Genomic DNA, 26512 nt, shown 5'->3' with positions numbered 1-26512 from the left:
TCACGTGGGGATCACTGACACATTCACTCATTCAATACATCTAAAAAGGAGTCAAGTTTTGCCAAAGGCCAAAGTTAAGAAACTGAAGAGAAATGTAAAGGCAAAATTCTGTTTATTATTTCCTAAGGGAAACCACAATCCAGATCATATCCCAGCATGCATCTACACATAAACACACACACACACACAATACAAAAAGCATCATTTATGTTTCTATGGAATAGAAACAGCTCCTTAAAATGAATCATATAATTTAAATATTCAGGTATTTTACAACATCTTATGTAGGAAAAATTAATCAGGAGTACATTCCTCTGCCTCAACAAGATCCATCTATTTGAGACTTTAAGACAAAACATACAGGGAATCAAAGACATTCCTAAACTTGAATACTAAAACAATTCACAGGCCTATGTTCCAATGTCATAAACAAAATAAACCTTTGCCTTCAAATAAATGAACCTTCCACCTCAGAGAAGTAGCAGCAATAGTAATCATTTTTGAACTCGATGACAACCAGATTCAACACAACAAAGTATCAATCTTTTTTTTAAATATAAGCTCTACTATTAGTACTATGCTAAGTATTGTAGAAAATAAAAGGGAACTAACTAAAAGGTAAGATCCCTCCCCACAGGAAAATCTTTTCAACTAACAAGCTATGTAGTCTCAGATTATTCTTAACAACCTATTTCTCTAAAATCGTCCCGAAGGAAAGACCTAAGAAGAAAGGTGACCAATTCCAATACCTATGTACATATTTTCAAACTAGAAAAGGTCCCCACAAAGTAAATTTCACAAACAAAACAGATCCAGATATTTGGGGAAAAAAATATACTGTATTGTTATGTTCTCCAAAGGGCATTTCTACAAAGGCTGATAGAGCACCTTGAATAGTTAATTTCACATGTGGAAATATTTTACAGTAGAAAATAAATAGCTTTTCAACCAAAATCATTAGTAATAAAAAGACTTCTAGTTTGTATAAAATAAAGCTGAATAATGATGTTAATTATTATAGGTCCTATTAAGAGGGAAAAATCAATTTGAGGGTTTTAAATTTAAAGTGACATTCACTACTTGTTTATACACAATCAATGTCTACCTGGTCCCTGGTGTAACAGGACCAAAATTGGTATACATGTCAACTAAGGCTAAGAAAGCCCAAAACCCATCAAGTTCAGCTACGAAGCACTCCAAGGCAACCAATTATATACAAGACTGTAAATTAACGATGGATTATAATCTACCTAAATGTTTCAGCTCTATCTCCATGAATTATACCCTCAATCTCTTGTTTTGCTGAAACAAAACAATTCTAGCTGTCTTTCGTCAAATCAACATCATGCAATCATAATTCTTTAATGGTTCCAAAGCTTCAAGACACAACAATGCTATGTACTTTCCTTTGCAGCCTATCAAATACTCTCACGTACATGTATTTCATTTCAAATTTCCAACAACCTATGAAGTAAGGCAAGTAGTATTCTCTCCATTTCATGGATAAGGATAAAGATGTAGGGAAGTCAGGTCACTGGTACAGAATTCACTGCTCGAAAATAACTGAACTAAAACTAGAACCACATGTCCTGACTCCTCTAACACATACTCCACATCATCACACAAAGGAAAGTAATTCTGAAAGTCACTCAACTTACAATCTATACTTTTCTTGCTTAATCAATCCCTTATAAATCGTAGGAATTAAAATCAAGATTCTAAAGCAAATGCAAACAATGAAGAGAATGGTCTGAATAATCACTTTTCTATGTATGTTAAAAAAAACAATCATTCAAAAGCAATTCAAATAATATAGTAAAAATATCTTACATTTTTTAAAAAGTAATTTATTGTATTCATTCTACCTCACCACACACATTAACTCTGTATAATGCATGGTGACAGAGAATGGCCAGCTGCAAATTATTTATATAATACCTGATTTAAAAAACATAAAAATGGGGCAGGTGTGGTAGCTCATGCCTGTAATCCTAGCACTCTGGGAGGCCAAGGCAGGTGGATAACCTCATCTCTAATAAAAACAGAGAAACTAGCTACATATGACGGCAGGCGCCTGTAAAGCCAGCTACTCAGGAGGCTGAGGCAGGAGGATGGCTTGAGCCCAGAAGACTACCGAGGGCAACAGAGTGACACTCTTGTCTTTAAAAAAATGAATAGGCTCGGCGCCTGTAGCTCAGCGGCTAGGGTGCCTAGCCACAAACACCGGAGCTGGCAGGTTCAAATCCAGCTCTGGCCTGCCAAACAACACCTACAACCAAAAAAAAAAAAAAAAAAAGAAAGCTGGGCATTGTGGTGGGCACCTCAGGAGGCTGAGGCAAGAGAAATGCTTAAGCCCAAGAGTCTGAGATTGCTGTGAGCTATGATGCCACAGCACTCTACCCAGGGCAACAGCTTGAGACTCTGTCTCAAAAAAATATATAAATATAGGGCGGCGCCTGTCGCTCAAAGGAATAGAGTGCCAGCCCCACATACCAAAGGTGGCAGGTTCAAACCTGGCCCCAGCCAAAAACTGCAAAAATAAAATAAAATAAATAATAATAATAAATAAATCAATAAAATTTTAAAAAGAAAATAAATAAACAAACATAAAAATATCCAAAAACCTTCACTATTCCTATACCTCCTCTTGGCTTTGCTGTCCTCTACCCTAGGGGTTGCCACAGCAGGTGCAAAACAACAATCCACTGAAATATGGGGAGAAATTATTAGAATGCTGTTTCCATTTTTTAAAACTTGAAAAAAAGGAATTAATTTTATGTGTATTTATGATATGTACTGATACTGCCATCCTCATACAGACCCATGAATGTGCACATCACAGGGTTGCTCAGAAATTTTACATAGAAGGACTCCTATTCAAGAAAATACAGAGACCCCTGTTATCAGCAACCAAGGTGGGCCCCAGGAAATACCTGGTGACTCTAGACTGCAGCCAGCCATCAAAGAGAAAACCTACAGAAGGTGTCCAACATCCTACAGATAAAGATTTTAACTCCATGTGCATAATCCATGTGAAGAAAGTACAACTCACCTCATCCTGGACTCCACTGGTGGTAGTCAACTTGCTCCCATCAGTAATTGTAATAATTATTGCTGGCTCCAAGAAAAAAGGATTTCTTCCCTAAAGTCAAAAAGCAGATTAATCATATTAAAGTTGAGACTCTGGTTTAATATTTTTGAATTAAAAGTTAATTCTCAGAACAAACTTTACGATTACAATCCTCTTTTCTTGTTAATAAATTTTACTTACAGTATATACCTATGTTTGTATATTTTTTCAAAAGATTTAGAAGCACACATAAACAGTGTTTAATCCTGAAAAAATGGAATTAGGTAAAGAGCAGATTTTTCACTTCTTTAAACATGTCTGTATTGTTCCAGTTTTTACAAGGAACATATATATTTATATAAATGAAAGTATTTAATCTCTTTTTTTTTTTTTTTGGTAGAGACAAGAGTCTCACCCTATCGCCCTCGGGTAGAGTGCCGTGGCGTCACACAGCTCACAGCAACCTCCAACTCCTGGGCCCAGGCAATTCTCCTGCCTCAGCCTCCCGAGTAGCTGGGACTACAGGGGCCTGCCACAACGACCAGCTATTTTTTTTTTTTTTGTGGTTGCAGTTTGGCCGGGGCTGCGCCCAAACCTGCCACCCTCAGCATATGGGGCCTGCGCCCCACCCACTGAGCCACAGGCGCTACCCAGAAAGTATTTAATCTCTTGAAAGGGACCCCAGTAGTTCAATTCTAATAATTTGATTTTTTTAGATAGTATAAATTATAATAATAAAAAAGACAGCATTTCCTGAAAAACTTTCTTAAAGAAGAAGACAAGACAGGTGAACATTATGACTAGGTACATGGTTTGAAGTACCGTAAAAGGTAGCTCCTCAGAAATACTAGAGCACTCTGAGCTAGGCAAAATTTAACAATAATCCAAAATGAAAAGGTGAAATCAAGGATGACTACCTAATAAAAATGTTGGAGTATAAAAACAGCTGTTACCAGAGAAATGGAACACAGTGGCACAGGCTTTCAAATGCTCTAGAAGGCAAAATAACTCTAACAACTACCATTCAAACCTCAGGCCAACCCATTCCATGAGCAGCACAATCAGTACCAGGTGACACATCTGGTAAGGAACTGAGCATCCCTTTTACATATAAATGGCGCTCATCTGACATATTAAGCACATTCTGTGTAACTCTAGGACAAAATTAAGACCAAAGGGTAGACGTTTTAAGAGAGTAAACCTTGTGTTTAAAAGCAAAGGTATCATATTTTTTGCTACTAATGGCAGCAAGAACCAAATGAAGTTTTGTTGGATGTAATAAAAACAGCATACAACAAATTTTAATGTGCATATGAATCAGTTGGTGTTCTTGAAAAAAAAAAAAAATGCAGCTTTTGATTCAGTAGGTCTGGGATAGAGACTAAGACCCTGCAGAGGCTAAGAGATCCTAGTGTCCAAGGACCACACTTCGAAAACAAGAATACAGAAGAGACGTATGCATATAATATTCTATGGTTCTATCTCACCTTTCCCTTATATTTGGATAACTCTTAATGCCCAACACATTACAATATACACTCAGTGTCTGTTGAATGAATTTGTAGTTACAATAATCATGTGGTCACCTTATCACATAAGGCTGGGAAGGAGATCTCACAGATTAAACGTCTTGATCAAGTCCTACAATTTTTAAGTGGCACGTGCACTATTCTAATTTGGTGCCCAAGGAAAAAAATGGTTCAAGAAAAATTCTTCTGGTTAAATAAAACTTAAAATTATGTTAGATATAACTTCTAGAAGATTCTGAATGCACAGCAGTAATAAAATGTCACCAGAGTCCTGCAGGAAGAAAACATCAATTAATTTATCCTTCCTTCCTCTTCTGTAATGTTTATGTAAAAACAAACGCCTTTGGGGAAACATCACATTGTATTACATTCCCCACTACACCATTCACCACCACCCCCAAATAAATAATAAATTCTAATACACAGGTCTCGTCAGGCAAAGTGCATTCCTACTTAGCTTTGACTGTTTCCTTCAAGTGCAATGCTTCTCCCTTCCCCTAGTCACAACCTATCCAATTTCTACTCATTCTTTAAGACCCAGTTTAAATCTTCCTATTTACCACTTTCCTATAGTAATTACTCTCTCTCCTTTTCAAATAATTTTTAGTTTAAATATAAGTCTAAATATTCATTATCTGGCACAGTAATGTGAATATATACTTGAAAATGATTAAGATAGTGAATTTTCTATTTTTTACTACAATTTGTAAAAACTAAAACACCTTGTACTGTTGGCTACCTTTTCATGTGTTTGAACACGCTGAAGGCAAGGAGCATGTCCTGTTTCTTCTACACCACTAAGCAAGTACTGAGCAGAAAATATGTGAACACTTTAAATATTCATTCGCTAATTACAAATATAATAGATAGCTTAATACATATCTGTCCAGCCACACAGCTACAAGCTTCAAAAAAAGTACAGATGTTTCCTTTACCTCAGTATTCATCAGGACTCCCCAAACTCAAGACACAGCTTGTGAGAATGTAAAAAGGAGCAGCACCTTCCTCCTGGGTCTGTCCAACCATCCAGCATCTACTCAACCATGTTAGTCATTCAAACATTCACTGGATGACTATCAGACACATTGTGCTAGACACATGACACACAGAATCTCTGCTTTCATGAATGATAAATATATGCACATATATACACATACAAATTACTCTCCTCTCTTTCTTGGTCTCTTGACAATAGGATTTTAGCTTGCAAAGGAAGACAAAACTAAGATGTTCTAACCTCTTCAAAACTATTTTATCTTGCTTATACTCTTAAGTTAAAACTATTTTTGTTGACTTGCTGCCTTTCAAAAACAAATCAGCAGAGCTCTAAAAGCTACCACCAACCAGACCAAATACTTACACAGCAGTGTCTTTTGTATCACAGATTTTCTGACCACAAGTCTGATCCCATCCATTCTTAGTGCTATGTAAGTACCCTCAGAATTATCTTTCAGAGGCTAAAGTCATATTTGTAATTAAAGAATAACAATCTACCATGTATCAGATCCTTAGAGATTACGGTGTCCACCCAAAAACAAATATACACTTTAATCAAGTTAAAATGTGTTAAAACCTACCAGAAAGTCTGAGTTCTTAAATTTATTTAAGCTAAATTCAAACACTAAAATCAAGTTACTTTTTCTTACACAGAACAAAGCTGTCAGTTGAAACTTTTACTAGTCTTATACAAAATACTCTCCACAAAGGCTAAGCCTGACATTACTATAACCAGGTTCTTGATTATCTCTTTTGGTTCTAAAAAAACTTGGATGTGGTAAAATATTTAGGGAGAATTACATGATGTAATTCAAAGCAGCCTAGTTGGTAAATGGCAATGCCAGAATCTTCCTCAGCTTCTAATTCTAAACCAGTCTTTCTGCAGCATCTGGAGGTACTGTTGGTAGCTGCTGAGTTCTTCTGGACGCAAGTCCACATCAACCTGGATTGGGCCATATTCACCCAATAATGAAGGGTATTACAATCGAAGTTTTTGTTTTGCTTTGTTTTTAATACTGTCTAGCTACAATAAAATTAGCTATAATAGGACTATCCCTTCATTTAGAGATTTTCTGTTCTGTGATTTCCTGCCCATCAATTTTTTATGTATAATACCTCCCCCAACACATTATACACAGCAATGTTTACTTTTTAAAAGTATGTAACTTTAGCACTGTGGCAAGCTCCTGTCCCAGCTACTTGGGAGGCTGAGGCAAGAAAATCCCTTAAGCCCAAGAGTTAAGAGGTTGCTGTGAGCCGTGACACTACAGCACTCTACCAGGGGTGACATAATGAGACTGTCTCAAAAAAAAAAAAAAAAAAAAAGTATATAACTTTAGTCAACTTGCACAAAGCATATATAAATACAGATTAAAATATGTTCTTTAATGACTTTAGATTTTGGAAAAGTCAGAGGACGATCGAATGTAGGAAAAAAAGAAAAATACTATTATCTTCATTACACCAATTTAATTTTCTCTACCATGCACCTAGAATCCTTTCCTAAGATGAAAAGGTTTAGTAAAATACCACACTAGGAGCTGGCCCAGTGGCTCACGCCTGTAATCCCAGCACTCTGGGAAGCCTGCCAAGTGGACTGCCTGAGCTCAGGAGTTCGAGACTAGCCTGAGCAACTAGAACGACTTCATCTCTACTAAAAACAGAAAAACTAGCAGGAGCTTGTAGTCCCAGCTACCTAGAAGACTGAGACAAGAGAATCACTGGAGTCCAAGTTTGAGGTTGCTGTGAGCAATGATGCCACAGCACTCTACCCAGGGTGACAGAGACTGTCTCAAAAAAAAAAAAAAAAAAAACAAACTAAGAAAAACAATAATTTATTTAGTATAAAACTGAGAAAAATGTTTAATCTACATGCTAAAGGAGGTTTTTTATTTCTTCAGGAAAAAAGTATCCCTATCTCTATTATATAAATATTTGATATTAACAAATTTATTCAAGCATGAATTTCTGAATCACTAGCAGAAAATGACCCGAACATGTTGCTCAAGGAAAGTTTTATATCCAGGCTTGCACTTTTTCTCTGCTGCCTTTTTTTTTTTTTTTGCAGTTCTCTTTCTTTTTTTGTTGGCCGGGGCCGGGTTTGAACCCACCACCTCCGGCATATGGGATGGGTGTCCTACTCCTTTGAGCCACAGGCGCCGCCCTCTCCACTGCCTTTTATGGTACTTATTCTTGGTAGTTACAAAATAAACAACGGGCCTATCTGTCAACATTATTGTTTACCTAGAAAATTAAAACATGATTTTATTTGTCGACCAATACTATATTTTGTCATGTTTAACAAAAATTTATAAGTCTAAATTAGAGTTTTGATTTAATTACTGCAATATAATGTTACTTATTACCTGGTGCCAAGCTTATAATACAGCTTAATAATTCTCAAATCTTCATTTAAGATCAAATATTTTACATTATTAGTAATTATGTTCATAAAAGCACTCAATTTGGAGATAATCCATTAGAATTTCCTTCAATATTCTCCTTAGTCATAAAGTTATTAATGGCCTTTACCATAATTACAAAATTTAAAAAAAATCTCTGCTACAACAAAGGCAGCCAGTAGAGGGACTAAAAGTTTACTTTTGCCATTAGCAGAATAAATTCCTGTTTTACTCTCAGAACAGTGGTTCCTGCCATAAAGAAATCCAGACGTACCACTAGAAAATACAAAGTATAATGTTCTGCCTCTACAGCTATATACTAACAGGAATCTTTTTGTCACTTAAAAAAATTGATTTCAATATTGATTAAAAGCCTCAAATAAGAGATGTGCTATATTATAAAGAAAAATTTTCACCTCGCTTAAAATTTCCTATCGTAAGTTCTCTTGACAATTGATTATCATGGTGTTAAAAAAGTCAATGAAGGCATGAAATCTGAATAAGAAAATCAAAATAATGTAATTAAAGTAAGCTAATATCCATTAGAACCTATTTTTGCAAAGAAAATACTTTTGAAAACATTACAGTAAGTTATTTTGAAAAGAATTCTGTTTGCTATGCCCTTAAACAGGTTATTATGCTGAATTATGCTATGCCCTTAAACAGGTCACAACTAATCCTGTGAAAACTCAAAGGAAGTAGCCCTGGGCATTCAGTAAAAACTGTAGCCCTAGCTTTGATGTAGGACCAAAATGCTCAGGTTTTCTTCTAGTGCACCACATTCCACCATGTTTCTAGTCCTTTAAAACAATCCACAGAGGATGCCCAATGCCTGTGTGTGTGGCGATTTCCTTGTGGTAGAAGGCTTCTACTGAAGGGAAGCTCTGCAGCTTCCGCAGGTCAGCTCCCTGGCGCTCCCGTGACAGCCCACAGAATTCAACAAGTGAGACGTTAAGATGGAGATCCCTGGGTCATACCTCATCAACCAGCAAAACAACCAAAAACTTCCACAAATAGCTTGTGCTGTTTTCAATCTAAAACTTGTTTCAAGTGAACAGTAGCAACAAGGGGAAACGTTCAAGACTGGGAAGAGCCGCTACAAGAAGTTTGCACTCCACGTCAGTAAAGGTTTCCATGCACACACCGGGCAAGTATTTCACAAGATTATCGTTAAAACGTTGGTAGTGATTAAACTGCTACACTAGATGATCTGTAGGTTCCCTTTTTTACAGAATCTATAAAGAAAGAAAACTATTAAAAAAATAAATAAATCTGCATCATCTATCCTATTTCCTTTACTCCCATAGTTGAGAGGTGGCAATATGTTCATCTAAAATGAAAAACCACCTTATATTCATTTAGAAAATTTTTCTGATATTCGGATATGTGAACCTGTCAAAATTCAGATTCTATAAAGCAAACATTAAAGTACAGAAACATCACAGTATAAACCTAATACTTTTTTTTTTTTTGAGAGAGAGTCTCACTATGTTGCCCTTGGTAGAGTGCCATGGCATCATAGCTCACAGCAACCTCAAACTCCTGGGTGAATCTCTTGCCTCAGCCTCCCAGTAGCTGGGACTACAGGCGCCCGCCACAATGTCCAGCTATTTTTTTTGTTGTTGCAGTTGGCCCCAGGCAGGTTCAAACCTCCCAGCCTTGGTGTATATGGCTGGCACTGTAACCACTGTGCTACAGGTGCCAAGCCTAAACATAACATTCTTGTATTTTATGCCTATTTCTAAAATCGTTATCTTAGGATGCAGTGTACATCCAAAAATTCAGTAGTCATAATATTACTGTAAAATTATATGCTACTATAACTATACAAAACAGGGGAAGATTTTGCAGAATCTTCAAATCAACACTTTGCAGAATCAACGATATGCAATAAATAACATTCTTTAGATCAGCAGTGCTTAAATCTCAAACGTGCACAACACAATCAGAACTTTTTTCCACATCTGCTTATTTATATACTAATATTTAGATACTTAACATTTTTCTTTAAATCAATTCCATTTTTTATATTCAAATGACAGCAATGTGATCTGTGAAATCACAGCTTTGATATGCCAATTCTATTCATTGTCTTGAATACTGTTAATTCTTTTAAAAGGTAGGGAGGAGGTTCATCAAATTATGGGATCAATATACAACTAGTTAATTACACATTCCAAAGAAAATGTAAGTATTTACGTCAATAAAAGGCTTGACAATTAAATCAACATTCCAAGGCTAAAATTGTAGTTTGATGATTTGTTTTAAATTTCAGCAAGATTATTACTTTTATTTTTAAAAATCTCAAGTGAGTTTTTTATGTCAAAGTCTGAAAAATTCATCTTAAGAAATTGGTGCTTTTAAAATATCTTTGACTATATACCAAAATCCCCTGTATATAAAAATCCCTGAAAGAGACATTAGAAGCTGATTAGCTATGGTTGCCTCTGAGAAAAGAAAGGAGCAATTGTGTAACTTTTTATAATACTTCAACTTTTTTTAAACCATGTGCATTTATTACACATTCAAAACAAATACTCTTCAAAATTAAAATGTGCCTAGTATCCCAAAATAAAACCTTTAAAAAACCTGCTAGTGTATATAAATCTAGTAACTCAGAATACATTAAGGTCTCTAACTACAGAAAAACATGTTCAAATCCTACATTAAATATATTTTTAGTTTCAAGTAATTCCATTATTCAATTGTGTACCAATACAACGCCTATATTCAACCATACGCTTCCTTATGTTAAAAGTGTGGCAGTGTTATGCCGAGGGTGGCGGGTTCAAACCCAGCCCCGGCCAAACTGCAACCAAAAAATAGCCGGGCGTTGTGGCGGGCGCCTGTAGTCCCAGCTACTCGGGAGGCTGAGGCAAGAGAATCGCTTAAGCCCAGGAGTTGGAGGTTGCTGTGAGCTGTGTGAGGCCACGGCACTCTACCGAGGGCCATAAAGTGAGACTCTGTCTCTACAAAAAAAAAAAAAAAGTGTAGCAGTGTTAAAAACAGAATAATAAATAAGACTTGAACAAGAGTAGGGGGAAATTCATATATAGAATGTACAAAAAAATATATTAATACATGTATTAAAACTGTAATGCTCAAGTCACATTTGACTTATATAATTACAGGAGATACAAGGTAACAAAGGCTATCAGTACATATTGAGTATCACAATCTTAATACAGTTTTTTCCTTTCTGAAAATGTACATACATTTTGGGGGCACCCTTTGTTTTATTTTAGTAAATGACTAAGGAACTCTATGTAGCAATCTGACTTAAATAATAGGCCAAATAGTAATAATGTCAGAAATACTAACAGTCATCATAGTAACTGAAGAATTACTAAATTTAACTTCGTGAAACACCTGGAGAAACTCAATAATTGATAAAGCTAAAGTATAACTGCAAAAGACAAAAGTATAAATTTAATGTATCTGAAATGTTAACATTCATAATATTTAGTTTGAGTTTTATATTTAAACTGGAGTCTAAAGTCTAAAAAAGATTATTCTAACAAGTAATTGAGCTTTAGCAGTAACTAAACAGTAGCAGGCAAACAGTGCTTATGCCGGCATTGAAAGACTGAGGGTATCAGAAACATGAACATAATTTAACTTAAGAAATACTAACATTCTAAATAAAGAACCCATAGTTTCATAATAAAGAATCTAATATGTGTGTATTATATAATCATATTGATTGGATAATATTAACTTAGGGAAAAATTATTCCAGCAAAGCATTTAATAATAAACATGGTAGAAATATTTAAATAAAAATAAAAAAGCCAATATGTAAACACATTTTCCGAGACAGATGAATGAAGCTACATAGCAATGATAACAATTTAATTTGACCTCAACGAACGTACCTACTCTCTTGAGATTAATCATCTCCTGGGGCTGTTGATTTCTAAAAACATCTACAGATACGACATTTGCAAAAGACAAAGTCACATCTTGAACTCAGCACTGAACTCAATTCTAAACACTGTAACAAGCAGACTCTGAATGTAAGAAAAAGTGATAACTCTGATAATTGCTTCTAAACATCCCTGCTATGAATATGCTACCAAAAGATTCAATTCCCACAAACTATCCACTATAAGACAGAATTCTATGACAGACTTCTACATAAATTGAGTAAAGATTATACAATTGAAAAAGAAAAAGAACTGCCTAAAAAATGTTTCAAATCAGAAAAGTCAGCAATAAAACATTACATTTTTAAAAGGAAAAAGAAATCTTGATAAACATTTGGAAAAACTGACAGTGTATTATTTCCCATATGTTATAGCTGAAGGCCAACCTAAAAACAATTTAACTGATTAAGACATAATACGAGGTTAGTTTTAAGGAGCCTTGCTTTAAGCACAGATTTCCAATTTTCTGTAAGATTTCACTAAGATTTTTTCAGGAGTAAATACTTCAATTTCAATTTCTACAAATACACTGTATCAATATATGTACTTGAATAAAAGTTGCTAGAAATCCAATCTTGCTAAATTCTGATGCAAATGTGTTGATGATTGTGCCAAATACCTTCAAGGGCTTGTAGATTTCAAATTTTCAAAATAGATACAGTATTTAGGCCTATGCTTTTAAAAATGTATGAGCTTTTCTAATATATACAAATCCCCCAATGGTTCACCTTGGAAACGTGCCTCGTGAAGAAGCGGACGTCACACATGGATAACAACGTGGACTGGTACATCTTTTAGGATGTCACTATAGCTTATTAAACGGAAACTCGAAACACACAACAAGATAACCCATTTTTACATTAGGGTTTGCATTTAACATATAGTCACACCTGTGATTATACATTACCCATTCTGGGTTAACAGAGAACAAAGACCTTTTACTCTTTCTACGGTAACACATAGGCCTAATCTTTCGGATGTAATCTCTTGGTTTTCCTAACTTACTGGTTTGAGAAATGGAACTGCCTCACTAAATTCAAAATTGTATATTCACTGTTACCTGAAAAGGACATAAATGATCAAGAACCATTACAACTAAGGAATTACCACAGGCCCCCAAATATTACTTTGCTAATTCCTGAGAACCCAAAAGTATTGTACCTTATAATTACCTTGCAGGCTAAGCCCTTGTAAACATCATCTACCTTCGCTTGCAGCCCACCCTTTCACAGTAAGTACACTGCATATTCAATCACCTTCAATTCCTTTTTTAAAATAATCGATTATTTTCAATTCTAATTCCGTTTAGACATTTGAAGCACCAAACCCCAAAATAACCACAAGACCTTGCTTTAAGACAAAGAGGAAGTTTTCTTTTAAGATGCTGACATCAATTTTTTCATCTACTATTTATAAACTATATCACCTGACAGTGAATACTATACAGTTGCTTTGACTCACGTACTTAGAACTATTTTCACGTTCGTAACATTTTGTAGATGATACAATCCTTTAAGGGTGAGTCCCACACTTTATTTGGGCAAAACTAGTGCATGGAAAATACTCAAGTATCATATCCTTTTAAGGCACATGTAAAACAGGCAATAGCACCAAAAAAATTGTCATGGTAATAGGACTGCTCACTAGACTGACATAAATTTGTCCTTTAGTTTACCACTGACATAAATTTGTCCTTCAGTGATACCAAGAGGAAGGATTTTAACTATGAGATTTTTAAGTTAAAGTCCTCTTCATGTACAATTTTATCTCCGAATGTATCAATAATCAAATTTCAGGGCAGCACCTGTGGTTCAGTGAGTCGGGCGCCGGCCCCATATACAGAAAGTGGCAGGTTCAAACCCGGCCCCAGCCAAACTGCAACAAAAAAGTAACCGGATGTCATGGCGGGCACCTGTAGTCCCAGCTACTCAGAAGGCTGAGGCAGGAGAATCGCCTAAGCCCAAGAACTAGAGGTTGCTGTGAGCGAGCTGTGATGCCACGCACTCTACAGAGGGTGACAAAGTGAAACTCTGTCTCTAAAAAATAATAATAATCAAATTTCAAATCATAATATGCCCTTAAAAAAATCTTCATACAAAAAAAAAAAAATCTCACCAATGCTTATCTTATGTTTCTTCCCACACAAATCTACACAGTAAAAGCATCATATATTTTACCCTTGACATTCCTTCTGGACAAGAACATTCTCCCCTAGACTCCACCACAACTATCACCAACTTGAATTCTAAAACATGCAATACACAGCCCTAGAAATGGACTCCGCTCTAAACTTCCTCAAAGAAGCTTAAAACCTTTCTTTGCTCTAATGTGTCAAACGGTCTATGGAACTAGTGTATGGTGCCCCATGATCACATTAATGTACACAGCTATGATTTAATAAAATAAAAATTTTTTAAAAAAACCTTTCTTTGCTCTAGAAGTCAAAAACACGGTTGCTTTTTTCAAACAAAGTACTCATTGTTATGGAACCATTATTAGAAAATTACTGAGATTTTGTCCAAGACTTCAATGATACCAAGAGGAAGGATTTTCAGAGCAATCTATATGGTTTTGATTCAAAACCAAAAACCACTGTTGTCTGTGGCAGAATTCTACCTTAGCAGGGAACACTAGACAGCTGCCGTTAGCCCCTCAAGACAGACGCACTGCCTCAGGACATTTCTGTTAGCCTTGGGCTACTCACACAGCAGTGGTCCTGAGCAACTACGATGCAGCTAAAAATCCCCATTGCCTAGTGATGTCTAAACATTACTGACTTTGTGTAGGCCTAGGCTAAGTGTGCGTGTGTCTTAGCTTTTAATAATAAAAGCTTAAAGTTTTAAAAATATTAAAAACAGCATCTTATAGAATATGGATAAAAAGATCTATTTTTATATGTTTATATTTTACGTTAAATGTTACTATAAAAGACCCAAAGCTAAAAAAATTTAGAAGTTTACCACGTAAAAGATACAGTAAAAACCAAGGCTTATATGTTAAAATGTTTTTAAATAAATTTAGTGTAGTCTAAGATTGCAGTATTTATGAAGACCACAGGAGTGTACTCCCACATCCTAGGCTTTCATGTTCCCTCAGCACTCACTGACTCACCTGGAGCAACCTCCAAACCACAAGAAGTTTACCATGTTTTATCTTTTATATCATATATTTACTACACCTTTTGTATGCTGAAATACACATATACTTACCACTGTGTTCCGAATGCCCATAGCACTCCACAGAGTAAGGTGCTGTAGGTTTGCAGCCTGGGACCCACTGGCTGTACATATAGCCCCGGCGTGCAGCGGGCTGTGCTGCTACATTTGGGTAAGTACACTCTATGATGTTCCCACAAAGACAAAACTGCCTAACAACACACTTCCCCATTGTTAAGTGATGCATGACTGTATGTTGTTATGAAACCACCTTAATTTTGCTTTTGTCAAAGGTTTCAGATTATAAACCTTTTATCCTGTTAAGTATTTACCATAATATTGAGGATGACAATAATCATTACCAAATGAGTTCTTACCATGTGCCAGGTAGGTACTTTACTAGGTGATTAACAAATACTATTACTAATCTCACAAAAATTTTTAAGATTGGTATTATGACCGTTTTGCAAATGAAAAACTTAATGCCCAGAGAGGTTAGGGCAATTGTCAACACAACGTAAGCTAACAAGTGGCAAAGTCAAGCACAGCCAGTTCTAATACAGCCGTTCATTCAGTGTCACCACACTGCTCAGAAAAAAGCAAGGTAAAAAAACTTCTATGGATCCATAATTTCAATCTTTAAAATTCAAATAAAAGGAAATTCACCAAAATTTTAACAGATGTGTTAACAATGATACATGATGCTGCAGATCAGTCTTCATCATGTGCAACCAAGTCCTTTGATCATGTTCATCTAGTGGGAAAACTGAGGAAGAGGAGTTATGTGACTTCCTACATCATGGGTGGAATAGAAATTCATAAACCAATTGGATTTTCCTGAATCTTGAGACATAATGTTAAAAGTTTTCAAAATTACCTTAATTCAAAAGGAAAACGTGGTAGTTAATTAGTTAAAAAACTGTCCAGGGAAAATGTTATAAATGTAGCTGTAGTACTGGCTGGCACGCTACATTGGAAAAGTTATTAACAAGGTTAATAGCTCCGTATTAACTGTATCAGAAACTTAATAAACTATGAAGTACAAAACCAAAGAGTGCCATTAAATGTGTGTACATTAGAATCTAGGCCTTAATATAATTATGGAATAAAATACTGTCAACTATCCCTAACATTCATATTCTTACTTTTTTCCAAACAAGGGGGGAAGAAGAAATCCAACTAAAGCAAATAGTTAACAAATAGTATTTAGATACAGTGTTACAGGAAAAGCTACATGTAACACAGTGACAAGAGGAGCGGAAAGAACTCGTACTTATTACAGAACTATAGACAACATCCGGAACGGCAACCCACACCTACTGGTTATACCACTAAATAAAATGCTATTAAATAATATCCAATCTACTAACAAAATCTATATAACTATACTATCACCAATCATAATCTTTTAAAATAGTCCATAAATGCGAGGAAATTAAGCATTTTAACCATTCTGGGTTATTATTTATTTTCTTTACCTATAAAATGAGAAAGATGGAGTAAACTTCTAACATAACTTCCATTCTAAACCCCTATACAATAATCAGAACAAAGTCTAATGTAAAGTTCTGTTAACAGACACAACATCTCAATTTTTTTCAAGACTATAAACAGAAACTCACTAGGCTTCACACTTAGGCTTTGTGTATTTTAAGTTTTATCACAATAAAAATGTTGAGGAAGGGAAAAACAGTAAGGGAATAAAGGCAAAGCAAAAAAAGCTAAGAAAAATCCAGCATTTGGTTTAGAATCTGGCAACCATTGTTGCAATGTATAGATTAAATAGTAAGATTTGTTGGGTGTGGTGGCTTCCACCTGCAATCCCACACTTTAGGAAGCCAAGAACGAGGATCACTTCAGCCCAGAAGTGTAAGATCAGCCTGGGCAACATAGTAAGACCAGACCTCATCTCTAAAAATTAAAAAATCATAATAATAATAATGATGTTAGAGTATAAATTTGAGTGAAGGTTATGATAGTCAAGAATAATTTTAAATGTTTAAGACACTTAATATATTAAATTACAAAATATTGTGTAATTTCTTTGGAGAAACCAAAAAGATGAACATGAAATAAACATGGCTGAATAATGTTTGCTAACTCTGACCTTAAATCAATTCAAAACACTTGAATAAGTAGAATTTTTTCATTCAAATATTAAATTTGTTCCTAACCTTTTAATTTCTAGCTGTCTGCCACTTAATACATAATTACTGACATTCTTTTACATGAGGAGAAAAAGTAAATTTTTCTTCTGTAAAAGAAGTTCAATCTAGGGCAGCGCCTGTGGCTCAGTGAGTAGGGCACTGGCCCCATATACTGAGGGTGGCGGGTTCAAACCTGGCCCCGGTCAAACTGCAAAAAGTAGCCAGATGTCATGGCGGGCGCCCATAGACCCAGCTACTTGGGAGTCTGAGGCAAGAGAATCACCTAAGCCCAAGAGCTGGAGGTTGTGAGCTGTGATGTCACAGCTCTCTACTGAGGGCAACAAAGTGAAACTCTGTCTCTTAAAAAAAAAAAAAAGTTCAATCTGTGATTTTTGCCTTTTATACCTAAGATGTGCTTTGAACGTCTAATTAAGATGTCAATCATGTCTTTAAAATACTGTGTTTTGGTTTTTTGAAGGATGGTGACCAGGCTATTTTGATTATTTAGAAAACAAAGACTTAAAGTATAAAAGGATAAAATCATGAAGAAATATTGTGGCAAATATTTTGAAAGAAAATAAAATTTAGGTCTTGAAATATTTCACCTAAATTACCACTATTAAATTAATGCTCAATAAGAAATAAATCATACGCATTTTATGCTACTTTGAGCTTACTCAAATTTTATTAAAATATCCCTTGATTTACCCAACCCACGTGCTCCTCAAACATCCCTTGCAAATCAAACTTGTGTAAATCTCATCTTAACCACACTAGGGGGAGCTCCCTAATTGAAAGAATCCTCAATGTGCTTTTGTTACCTAAGAATTCCTACAAAAAAAGACTTTGTCACCTATCTGCTGTTCTTATCTGGCTGTTATTTAACATACTCTTTAAAATAAACACCATCCCTATATTTTATCATGTTTTCATTTAACATCTTTCTTTAAAAACACCCTCCTATGCTTATCAACTGCCACTGAGACAACTGCGGGTACAAAGGCTTCATTACTTTGGAGTAAGCAGCAGCAGCACTGGGTGCCGATGGGACTGCCAATGTTACAGAGTGATTCAATGGCAAGGTCAAGACTGAGATTCCAATTTTCACATTTCTGGCCACTGCCCTTCTTTTATACAGTAAAGATGGTAAAAAAAAAAAAAATTAATCAAGTTTGACTGTAAAGTCTTCTCTGCACCAATAACAATTCTTGAAAACATCTTTTAGGAGGCTTAAAAGTTCAGTGCCTTTCCAACACCAAAGCGGAAAGGGCAGTTTCTTCAACAACTGATGCTGGAAAAACTGGATAAACTGAGTATACACATGAAAAATAATGAAGTTGGACCCTTAACTCAAAACAGATTAAAGACCTAAACATAAAATCTAAAACCATAACTCTTAAAACATACAAGAAAATCTTCAATGAAAAAGTACAGTGACAACAAAAGTAAAAATAGATAAAAAGGATTATGCAAAATTAAAAACTTCTGCGCATCAAAGGCCACAATGGATTGAAAAGGCAATCCACAGAATGAAAAAATATTTGTGAATCATGTATCTGATAAGGGTTTAATACCCAGAATATACAAAGAACTCCTAAAACTCAACAAAAACAAAAATACCCAACTTAAAAACAGGCAAAGGACTTGAAATTTCTCCAAAGAAAATATACAAATGGCCAAGAAGGGTATGTTGATGCTCAACATAAAAATTAGAGAAATGCAAATAAAAACCACAATGAGATAGCACCTCACACCCACTCGAATGATTAATATCAAAGAAAAACTGGTAATAGCAAGTGTGGGTAAGGATGTAAAGTAAAGTGTAACCTTTGTGCACAGCTAGTGAGAATGTAAAACAGTACAATGCTATGGAAAACAGCACGGTATTTTCTAATAAAAGATGAAAAATGGAATTACAACACGATCTAGCAATTTTTCAGGGTGTGTGTCCAAAAGAATTTGAAAGCAGGATCTGAAGAGCTAGTTGCACACCAACGTTCACTGCAGCATCATTCACCACAGCCAAGGGGTGGAAAGAACCCACATGACCATCAGCAGGAGTGGAGGAAGAATACGTGGTCTACACAGACAATGGGATTATCATTCACCCTTAAAAAGGAAAAAAATCCTGACATACTACACAAAATGGATGCGCCCTGAGGACATTGTGCTAAGTGAAATTACCAGTAACACAAAGACAAACATTGTATTATTCCACTTATATGAGGTATCCAGAGTAGTCAAATTTGTAAAAACACAGGGATTGGGGAGGAAGAGGAAATAGGGAGTTATGTTTACTGGACACAGTTTCAATTTTACAAAATGAAAAAGTTGTGTTGGTTGCACAACAATGTCAATACACTTAACATTACTAAACTGCACACTTAAAAATGGTTAAAATGGTAAATTTCATGTTATGTACTTTTTCACAAAATTTAAATTTTTTTAATTAAAGGACTTTAAAAATTTACAAAATCCCATTCACCATTGGTTTTTCCAGTTCACATTATGCATAGCGGTATTTCACTTCTAGTAATGTGCTTTCATTTGGAAATATGAAATACTATAGCTTAGTTTATACCAAACTATCGCTAATACCTTTCTTGACAGCTTAAGAGAAATGAAAAACCCAAAAGGGAACCAAGTTTTCACTATTTCACCTACCAACCTTCAACCTTTTCAAAGCCTGTAGTTTTTACCACCTGAGTACTAAATGGGTACTACTTGGGTAAAGGTAAAAAAGTAGGATCCAGTAGTAAGTAATTTACCTGGATTATCTAGCAAACTCACAAATAGACCTTTATACTCAAGAATAAAATTGGTTAAAATTCTCCCTAAGGGTCACTCAATTTGATCTTACCCTAAAAGCCACCATTTCTTCAACAAGGTAACACTCACTGTTGGAAATCCTCAAAAAATTAAGCACACATTTTATCTCTTTTTAGAGTCTCTGTTAAGGATTATCTTTACCAAGGGCACACAGTAAAATACACACCATTCTCAGTCCTGGAATGCTATCTCATCAGTACTAACATGTTGTGTAGCAGGTGTGTACTCAGGCCAGTGACAAAAATGACACGTCACAGCCCGGAGAAAGATTTAGCAGCTAATCCTGACTAAAACCTAACTTTAAAAAAGAAAAAAAGACAATGTTGAAAACAGGCAACCTGCAACAAAATGAAGATAAACTGATCCACATTTCAATCTTTAATCAGACTTCTAAAACTTTATACATTTCCTAATTTTAGATATTAAGTCTGGTTCAGATTTTTCAGTGGCTCTCAGGATCAGCATTTGAAGCTGTTGAACACACAAAAAAAATGTTATCAAATTTACCTGCAATGATAAGCAATTTAACAAGGTCTACTACAAAGAGTGACCGAGGCTACACGTTCCATGACTGTACCAGCAAATGGTATTGATTATCAAAATTAAATATTTAGAAGAACTTCTATAGGCACAGAATTTCTTAGTAGGGCATCCCAAGTGATTGAGGAAAACAGTCAAGATCATCATTCTTTTTTCTCAGCTACTTTCTCAGCTACCTACGTTCTGCAAATCCTGACAGCATCCTAGCTAATAATGCAGAGATATTTTATTTGTAGAATGCTAGCTAAGTTAACAAATGTAATACAGGTATTAATATATTCTTGCAACTGGTTACGGAAAAGCACGTATGGGCATGTACATAAGATGGATTATCTATATAATACACAAATACTCGTAAAAAGCCATTGACCCATAGTTAAAGAGAATAATTCACCAATAGTTGTTTGGATGCTCTATAAATTGGGTATGTTCTGTCTTCTACGTAACTCACTCTCATTTCCTTCAACTACTGAGATTATATACAAGTATTTAGTATTGTGGGCTCCGCAGATGCTAGTACAGAGCATGAAAAAGGAAGCACGGAAGAACACTGAAGTTACACAACAAAGATATTCACAGAAAACAGGCAGATACAAAAGCACTTTTACAAGGAAAACGTAAGAACGTTTAGTATTATATATGTGACGTTATCTAAAATTTCTAATAATTTATCTCTTGTGAATAGAAAATATTCGTGCTTAAAGTCAGCAAGGGCAACACTTCTATGATGAAAAAAGTCTTCTGCAAGGATGTTTTCTTCTAATTGAACACTTTACTCAAATGATCAGTTTCATTTGGAAACTGGTTTCTTACATTATTTTAATGCCAATGTCATTTTTATGTGCCAATTAAGACATAAGCATAAATATTATGCCTTGCATCACTGCTTATTCATCAAAATAGTGGAGAAGTATTATTCCTCCCTGCTGTTGAACGAAGCTGTATGAACCCTGACACGCATATCCCCCTCTTCAGGCTCTTCTCTTTGTCAAATTGTTAACAGCACAGCAGCACCACCTCGCCCTCAAACTTTCTGTAAGCTTTTTAAACTAGTACTACAAGTGTTCTCTGGTGGAAGCCAGAAACTGAGAAAAGGAACACACAGGAGTTACAAATGTCCTCACAGCCTCTCCATTACAAGTTCTTCTAAGGAAGCATCCTAAGAAATATTTTCAATAGGTAGTCAGTAGGAGGTGAATGTGTGTAAATGCCCTGCCCACTTACGAAAAGTGATGTAGAAAAACAGGAAATCAATAGTTCTGCTATACACTGACAACCCAATAAGGCAACCAGATAATGCCAAGTTTTAAACTTCTTTGAACACTTAAAAAAGATTGGGTGAAAATCTTAAGAAATAAAATACTGTATAGTACTACATATAACAAAGAAGTATGAAAGTGAAAGAAACTATTTTACAGCAACAAACCAAAAAGTTCATGGCAAATCTACTTAATTACTGACCTATAAAATGAAGCACCACAGAGAAGGGAAAAAATAAAAATACTAATGTGGCAAGAAAAAACCTTTAACTAATGACAGAAATTCAATGTGGTAAATAAGTCTGAATTGTAATGTACATTCTAAATGCTACAGGACTAAATTTAACCATTTCCAAAGATTCTTATCCCTGAGAAGTAAAGCATACAAATTTTTAACACAGGGGACTGATTCAGTTTCCCTCTACACAAAGCAAATAAAAGTTGTAGTCAGGGTGGTACCTGTGGCTCAAAGGAGTAGGGCGCTGGCCCCATATAACCAGAGGTGCCAGGTTCAAACCCAGCCCTAGCCAAAAAACTGAAAAAAAAAAAAAAAAAAAAAAAAAAAAAAAAAAGTTGTAGTCACACAAAGAATTTCCCTGAAATGTGTAAAAGTCATGACACCTGGGGACTATGGGAACTGGGAAAAGAACACAACACATACCTAAAATAGTAGAACCTCTGTAAGTTGACCACCCAAGAGACTGTAACATACTGGTCAACATACAGAGGTTGGTCAACTGAAGAAACTAGGCCCCTATACTGATATAAACTTGTGCATGTCTGTTCTGTGAACATTAGGTCAATGTAGGGAGGGGGTCAACTATAGAGGTTCTACTATATATCAATTATGGTAACAGTATTTTGGACAACGTAATAATTGAACTCCTTGAGAATAATATTTCTTGCTTATGTGTAACGTAACACATTTCTTCAGTATCTTTTATTTCCAGGGTGGCAAAAAGTTATGAGGGACAACCTTGCTTTATTCCTTAGTGAACCATCCTGTGATAAAGCTTGTCTCAGCCTCAAATGAAGTGCAATCAAGGGACGTGAGGAAGTTATAAAAGGAAGACTTCTTTCATATTTTCCAGACAGTTCTTTTATCTAAGGGTTTGGAGTTTAAAACACTCTAGACCTACAATTTAATTCAGAATTCTTCCTGCAAGTTGTGTATGCTGCAAAAGAGAAACCTTAATATACTCAGCCAGTGCACTCTAGTGAAAATCTTACCCTTCAGAATATACATACAATATGGTTAAATTAAACCCTAATGCAACAACCTGAACGACTCCAACATTTTTACTACACAGAGATCACAAATCATTGGTGTCTGTAACTCACTCAAACAGCTACACACGTGGCTGTGGGTAGAGTATAAAGTAACCCAGTTTAGTGAGGCAGGGTGTTTTCCCCTTTATGTCTTTAGTGAACTTCCAAGGGATTAAAAGCAAACTCGTGTCAACTTTACAGTAAAGAATTGAGATTCTAATTCTGAATACAAATACATTTTAAAAGAAAAAAACCCGAGGGCTGTGACACCACACATAACAGGATGAGAGCTGCTCCTCTGCACTATGTGCATATCATATTTCAATCTGAAATGTTTTATACTTGCATTTCATGTCATATAGTTTTTGGACTGGACTGTGTTTTTCCACAAAAAGTAACTAAGTAACTATTTTGCCTTATTATTCAACCTACCTGCCCATAGTTGTCTATGCCAGTTACTAATCTATTTAAATTTAATAAATCAAAAGCTGTCCTTAGTGATTGGCCAAGAGTCGTAAGTCCTTCAGCCTGAAGGTTTTTCAGTTCATTCATAAACGTTGCATGGTTTTCTTTCCATCCAGCCTGAAAAGAAAAATGTAAGAATTTTTTTTTCATCTTTTACAGCCAGGGACACACGGACAGCCGTTCTAAGCAGAAGTCCACCAAGCAGCCGCTGCACTTTTGGCCCCTATTAATAATACCCTACCCGGCCAAGGAAACGCTCTTCCACTCGGTGCCCAGGAGCAAAGCTGCCTGCTGCACAGCTGAGCTGCCGGCCGTAATTGCTCCTAACTTCCCGGGCAATCCCTCCCCCCCGACACCCAAATGCGGGGGCGCGGGGCGCCAGCGGGAGCACTCGGGAGCCGGGCTTCTGGAGTTGTCCCGCAGCGGCCTCGCAGCCCCCACGGGCCGCCCGCCGGTTCCCCTTTAACGCGGCCGGGCCGCGGCCGCCTGTCACCGGCTCTCTGGCACCAAATCCCCCACAGTTCATTGCTGCGCTCACGCCGCGGAGGGGAAATGTCGGCCATGTTGATCGCAGCGCCGCCGCCGCCGCCGCCGCCGGGCGGGCTGGGCCGGGCCGGGCCGGGGAGGGGACCGCGGTGGCCCCGCGACTCCGCGCCGCGCCGGGACGTTCGCGAGCGGGGGAGGGGGTGGGAGCCCGCGGGGAAAGAGGCCTCGGAGCCCCGAGCGCGGCGGGTGGGGGAGGGGAGCATAATGAAGGGTGAATGGGGGGGCGGGGAGGGCGAGCGAGGAAGGAGCAGGGACGGGGGAGGGCGCGGGCTGTTACCTTGATAGCGTAGGGCGGCTCTTCGAAAGTGACCAGCATATACCTGTCTCCTCTGCTGGCAGGGTCCCGGGCACGCAGCTGCGGGACGGGAGGAAAGACGGGGCGGGCGAGAGGGAGGGAAGCAGAGAGACGAGGTTACCCGGCAGGGAAGGGGCTCCAGGCGCCCCCCACCCCCCAGTACCGCACACGCAGCGGCCCCCACACACAGGTCGCTCCCCAGAAGGCGGCCGGGGCCGGAGCTCGGGCCCGGGCCGAGCCCGGCTCGCAGCGCCCGCCCGCCCGCGCGGTGGGGGAGGGGGTCCCCGAGCCCGGCAGCTCCCTCCCGCAGTCAGGTCCCCGACACCCCCGCCCGCCGCCCCCGGCCGCCCTCCCCCCACCCTGCCTCCCGCGGGCTGCCGGGCCGGGGTCGCCGCCCGGGCTCGGTCAGTCGGTACCTTCATGAAGGTCTCTACCGCGCCTTTGGCCGTGTCCAGGTAGGTGGTGCCCAGATGGCTGCGCTGGTTCATAGAGGCAGACGTGTCTATCAGGAACAGTAAGATGGGCATAGTGCTGGCCGGGGACACCGGGGCCCGAGATGGTGGAGAAAGAGATGGTAGAGGTGGAGGCGCCGGTGGCGGCGGCGCCGCTACGCGGGGCGGGGAAGCGCGGCCACCGGGAGGAAAACACCGTCTGGGTCTTTCCTCCGGCTGCGGGGAGTTTCTCCCCCGATAGTTGAGAGGAAACTCCCCAGACCCACTACTCCCCGTCGTACCCGCGCCTCCGCCTCCTCCTGCCTGCCTGCTCGCTGGGGCGAGCGCCCGGCCGTCTGTCTGTCGGTCCGTCCCCCCCGCCTCGGGGGTCCCGTCCCCGCTCCCGGCCCCTGTGTGTATCCCAGAGGGAGACGGGCCTGGCTCCCCACCCCACCCCCGGTGCAGGGAGTGGGGACCTCGGAGCTGGCGAAGAGGGGAGTGGGCTGAGGGGAGATTGGCCCTGGGGCTGTTGGTAGAAGTTTCAGGGACTCCCTCCGCACCCCGGCGGTGTCACCACTTTCTCAGCCCCTCTCGCTACTGAAGCTCTTTTCTCTCTCACACTCCGGTTTTAACTCGGGCTGGGGCTGCAGAGGCTCCACCCCTGACACGTACCCGAGTCACGTGATGCACCTCCCCGCTGCTCTATTGGCTACCCCCTAGCTTCTCATTAGCATATTCAAACAGCTCAGGGGCGGGGGAGGCTCGTAAGCCAGCTCCGAGGACAGTTATTGAGCACGCGCGGAGGCGGGGTGTCGGGTGCGCGCGAGAGCGGCCGAGAGGGACGAGCAAGCGGGCGGGCAGATGCGGAGGCGGGCTTCGGAAAGAGGCGGGGACGAGCCGCGGAAGGACTGCGGGTTGGGGGCGGGGTCGCGCGGCCCGCGTCGGGTGACCTGGGCTGTGAGCCTGCGCGGCGGGGCGCTCGGCCTCTCCTTGGCTGTTGGGGTTGGTACGGGTCGGGGGAAGGGAAATGGGGGCCAGTGACCCCTTCCCCCAATGAGGTCCCTATATCGTGGACGAGTGAGGAAGGCTGAGTTAAAGCAGGCAGCGGTCCGGAGGAGAGGGCGGGTGCGCCCGCGGTCGCGGGAGGAGGTTCTTGGCCTCGGAGGGCCGGCCCTGGCGCGGGCGGGCCCGGGCGGGGGAGGGGAAGTGAGAGGTTGTTTATGACCCGGGACTAATCTCCGCGAGCCGTCGCTCTCTCCGGAGAGTGGGAGGAGAGGCCGGCTCGCTCGGAGCCTCGCCGGGCCTCGGGAGCCACCGAAGGGGCGAGCCGGGAGCTGTAGTCGGAGGACCCGCCGAAGAGGGAGCAAACCGCCTTTCTCTTACCCACAGGGGCCTAAAGGAAAACTCAAATGCCGATAAAAGTTTGTTGCCCGTTTTATTCTCGGTGGAAATGTAACTGGTCTTACCGAAGAAGTACCTTTTTCCAAGCCGTGTTTACTTAGGCCCGTAGAATGTCAATTTCAGAGCTGGAGGGACCTTAGCAAGTCATAATGGATTACTGTCATTTTAAAGTGGAAAAAACTGACTTCACCTGACTCAGCACAGAGACTGGGTCCCCCGGAGCCCTGCTGGTGCTTTTTGCTCCCGCCATATA

At 38.7% G+C, this 26512-nt stretch overlaps 1 protein-coding gene across 1 annotated transcript in view; it reads right to left on the bottom strand.

Moving 5' to 3' along the window:
- Positions 1-25636, bottom strand: part of INTS6 (integrator complex subunit 6) — a 93321-nt gene extending 67685 nt beyond the window's left edge. The window contains exons 1-4 of the mRNA XM_053563163.1: positions 24844-25636; positions 24410-24487; positions 23554-23703; positions 3053-3142 (exon numbers count right to left, since the gene is read on the bottom strand). Coding sequence (XP_053419138.1) covers positions 3053-3142; positions 23554-23703; positions 24410-24487; positions 24844-24954 — 429 coding nt within the window. The 5' untranslated portion in view covers positions 24955-25636. The remainder of the gene's footprint in view (positions 1-3052; positions 3143-23553; positions 23704-24409; positions 24488-24843) is intronic.
- Between the last annotated feature and the right edge of the window lie 876 nt (positions 25637-26512).

This window comes from Nycticebus coucang, chromosome 15, assembly GCF_027406575.1.
Source record: "Nycticebus coucang isolate mNycCou1 chromosome 15, mNycCou1.pri, whole genome shotgun sequence".
Taxonomy (NCBI): domain Eukaryota; kingdom Metazoa; phylum Chordata; class Mammalia; order Primates; family Lorisidae; genus Nycticebus; species Nycticebus coucang.
The sequence above is the reverse complement of the archived record's forward strand: the minus strand, read 5'-3'. Positions and strand labels throughout refer to the sequence as shown.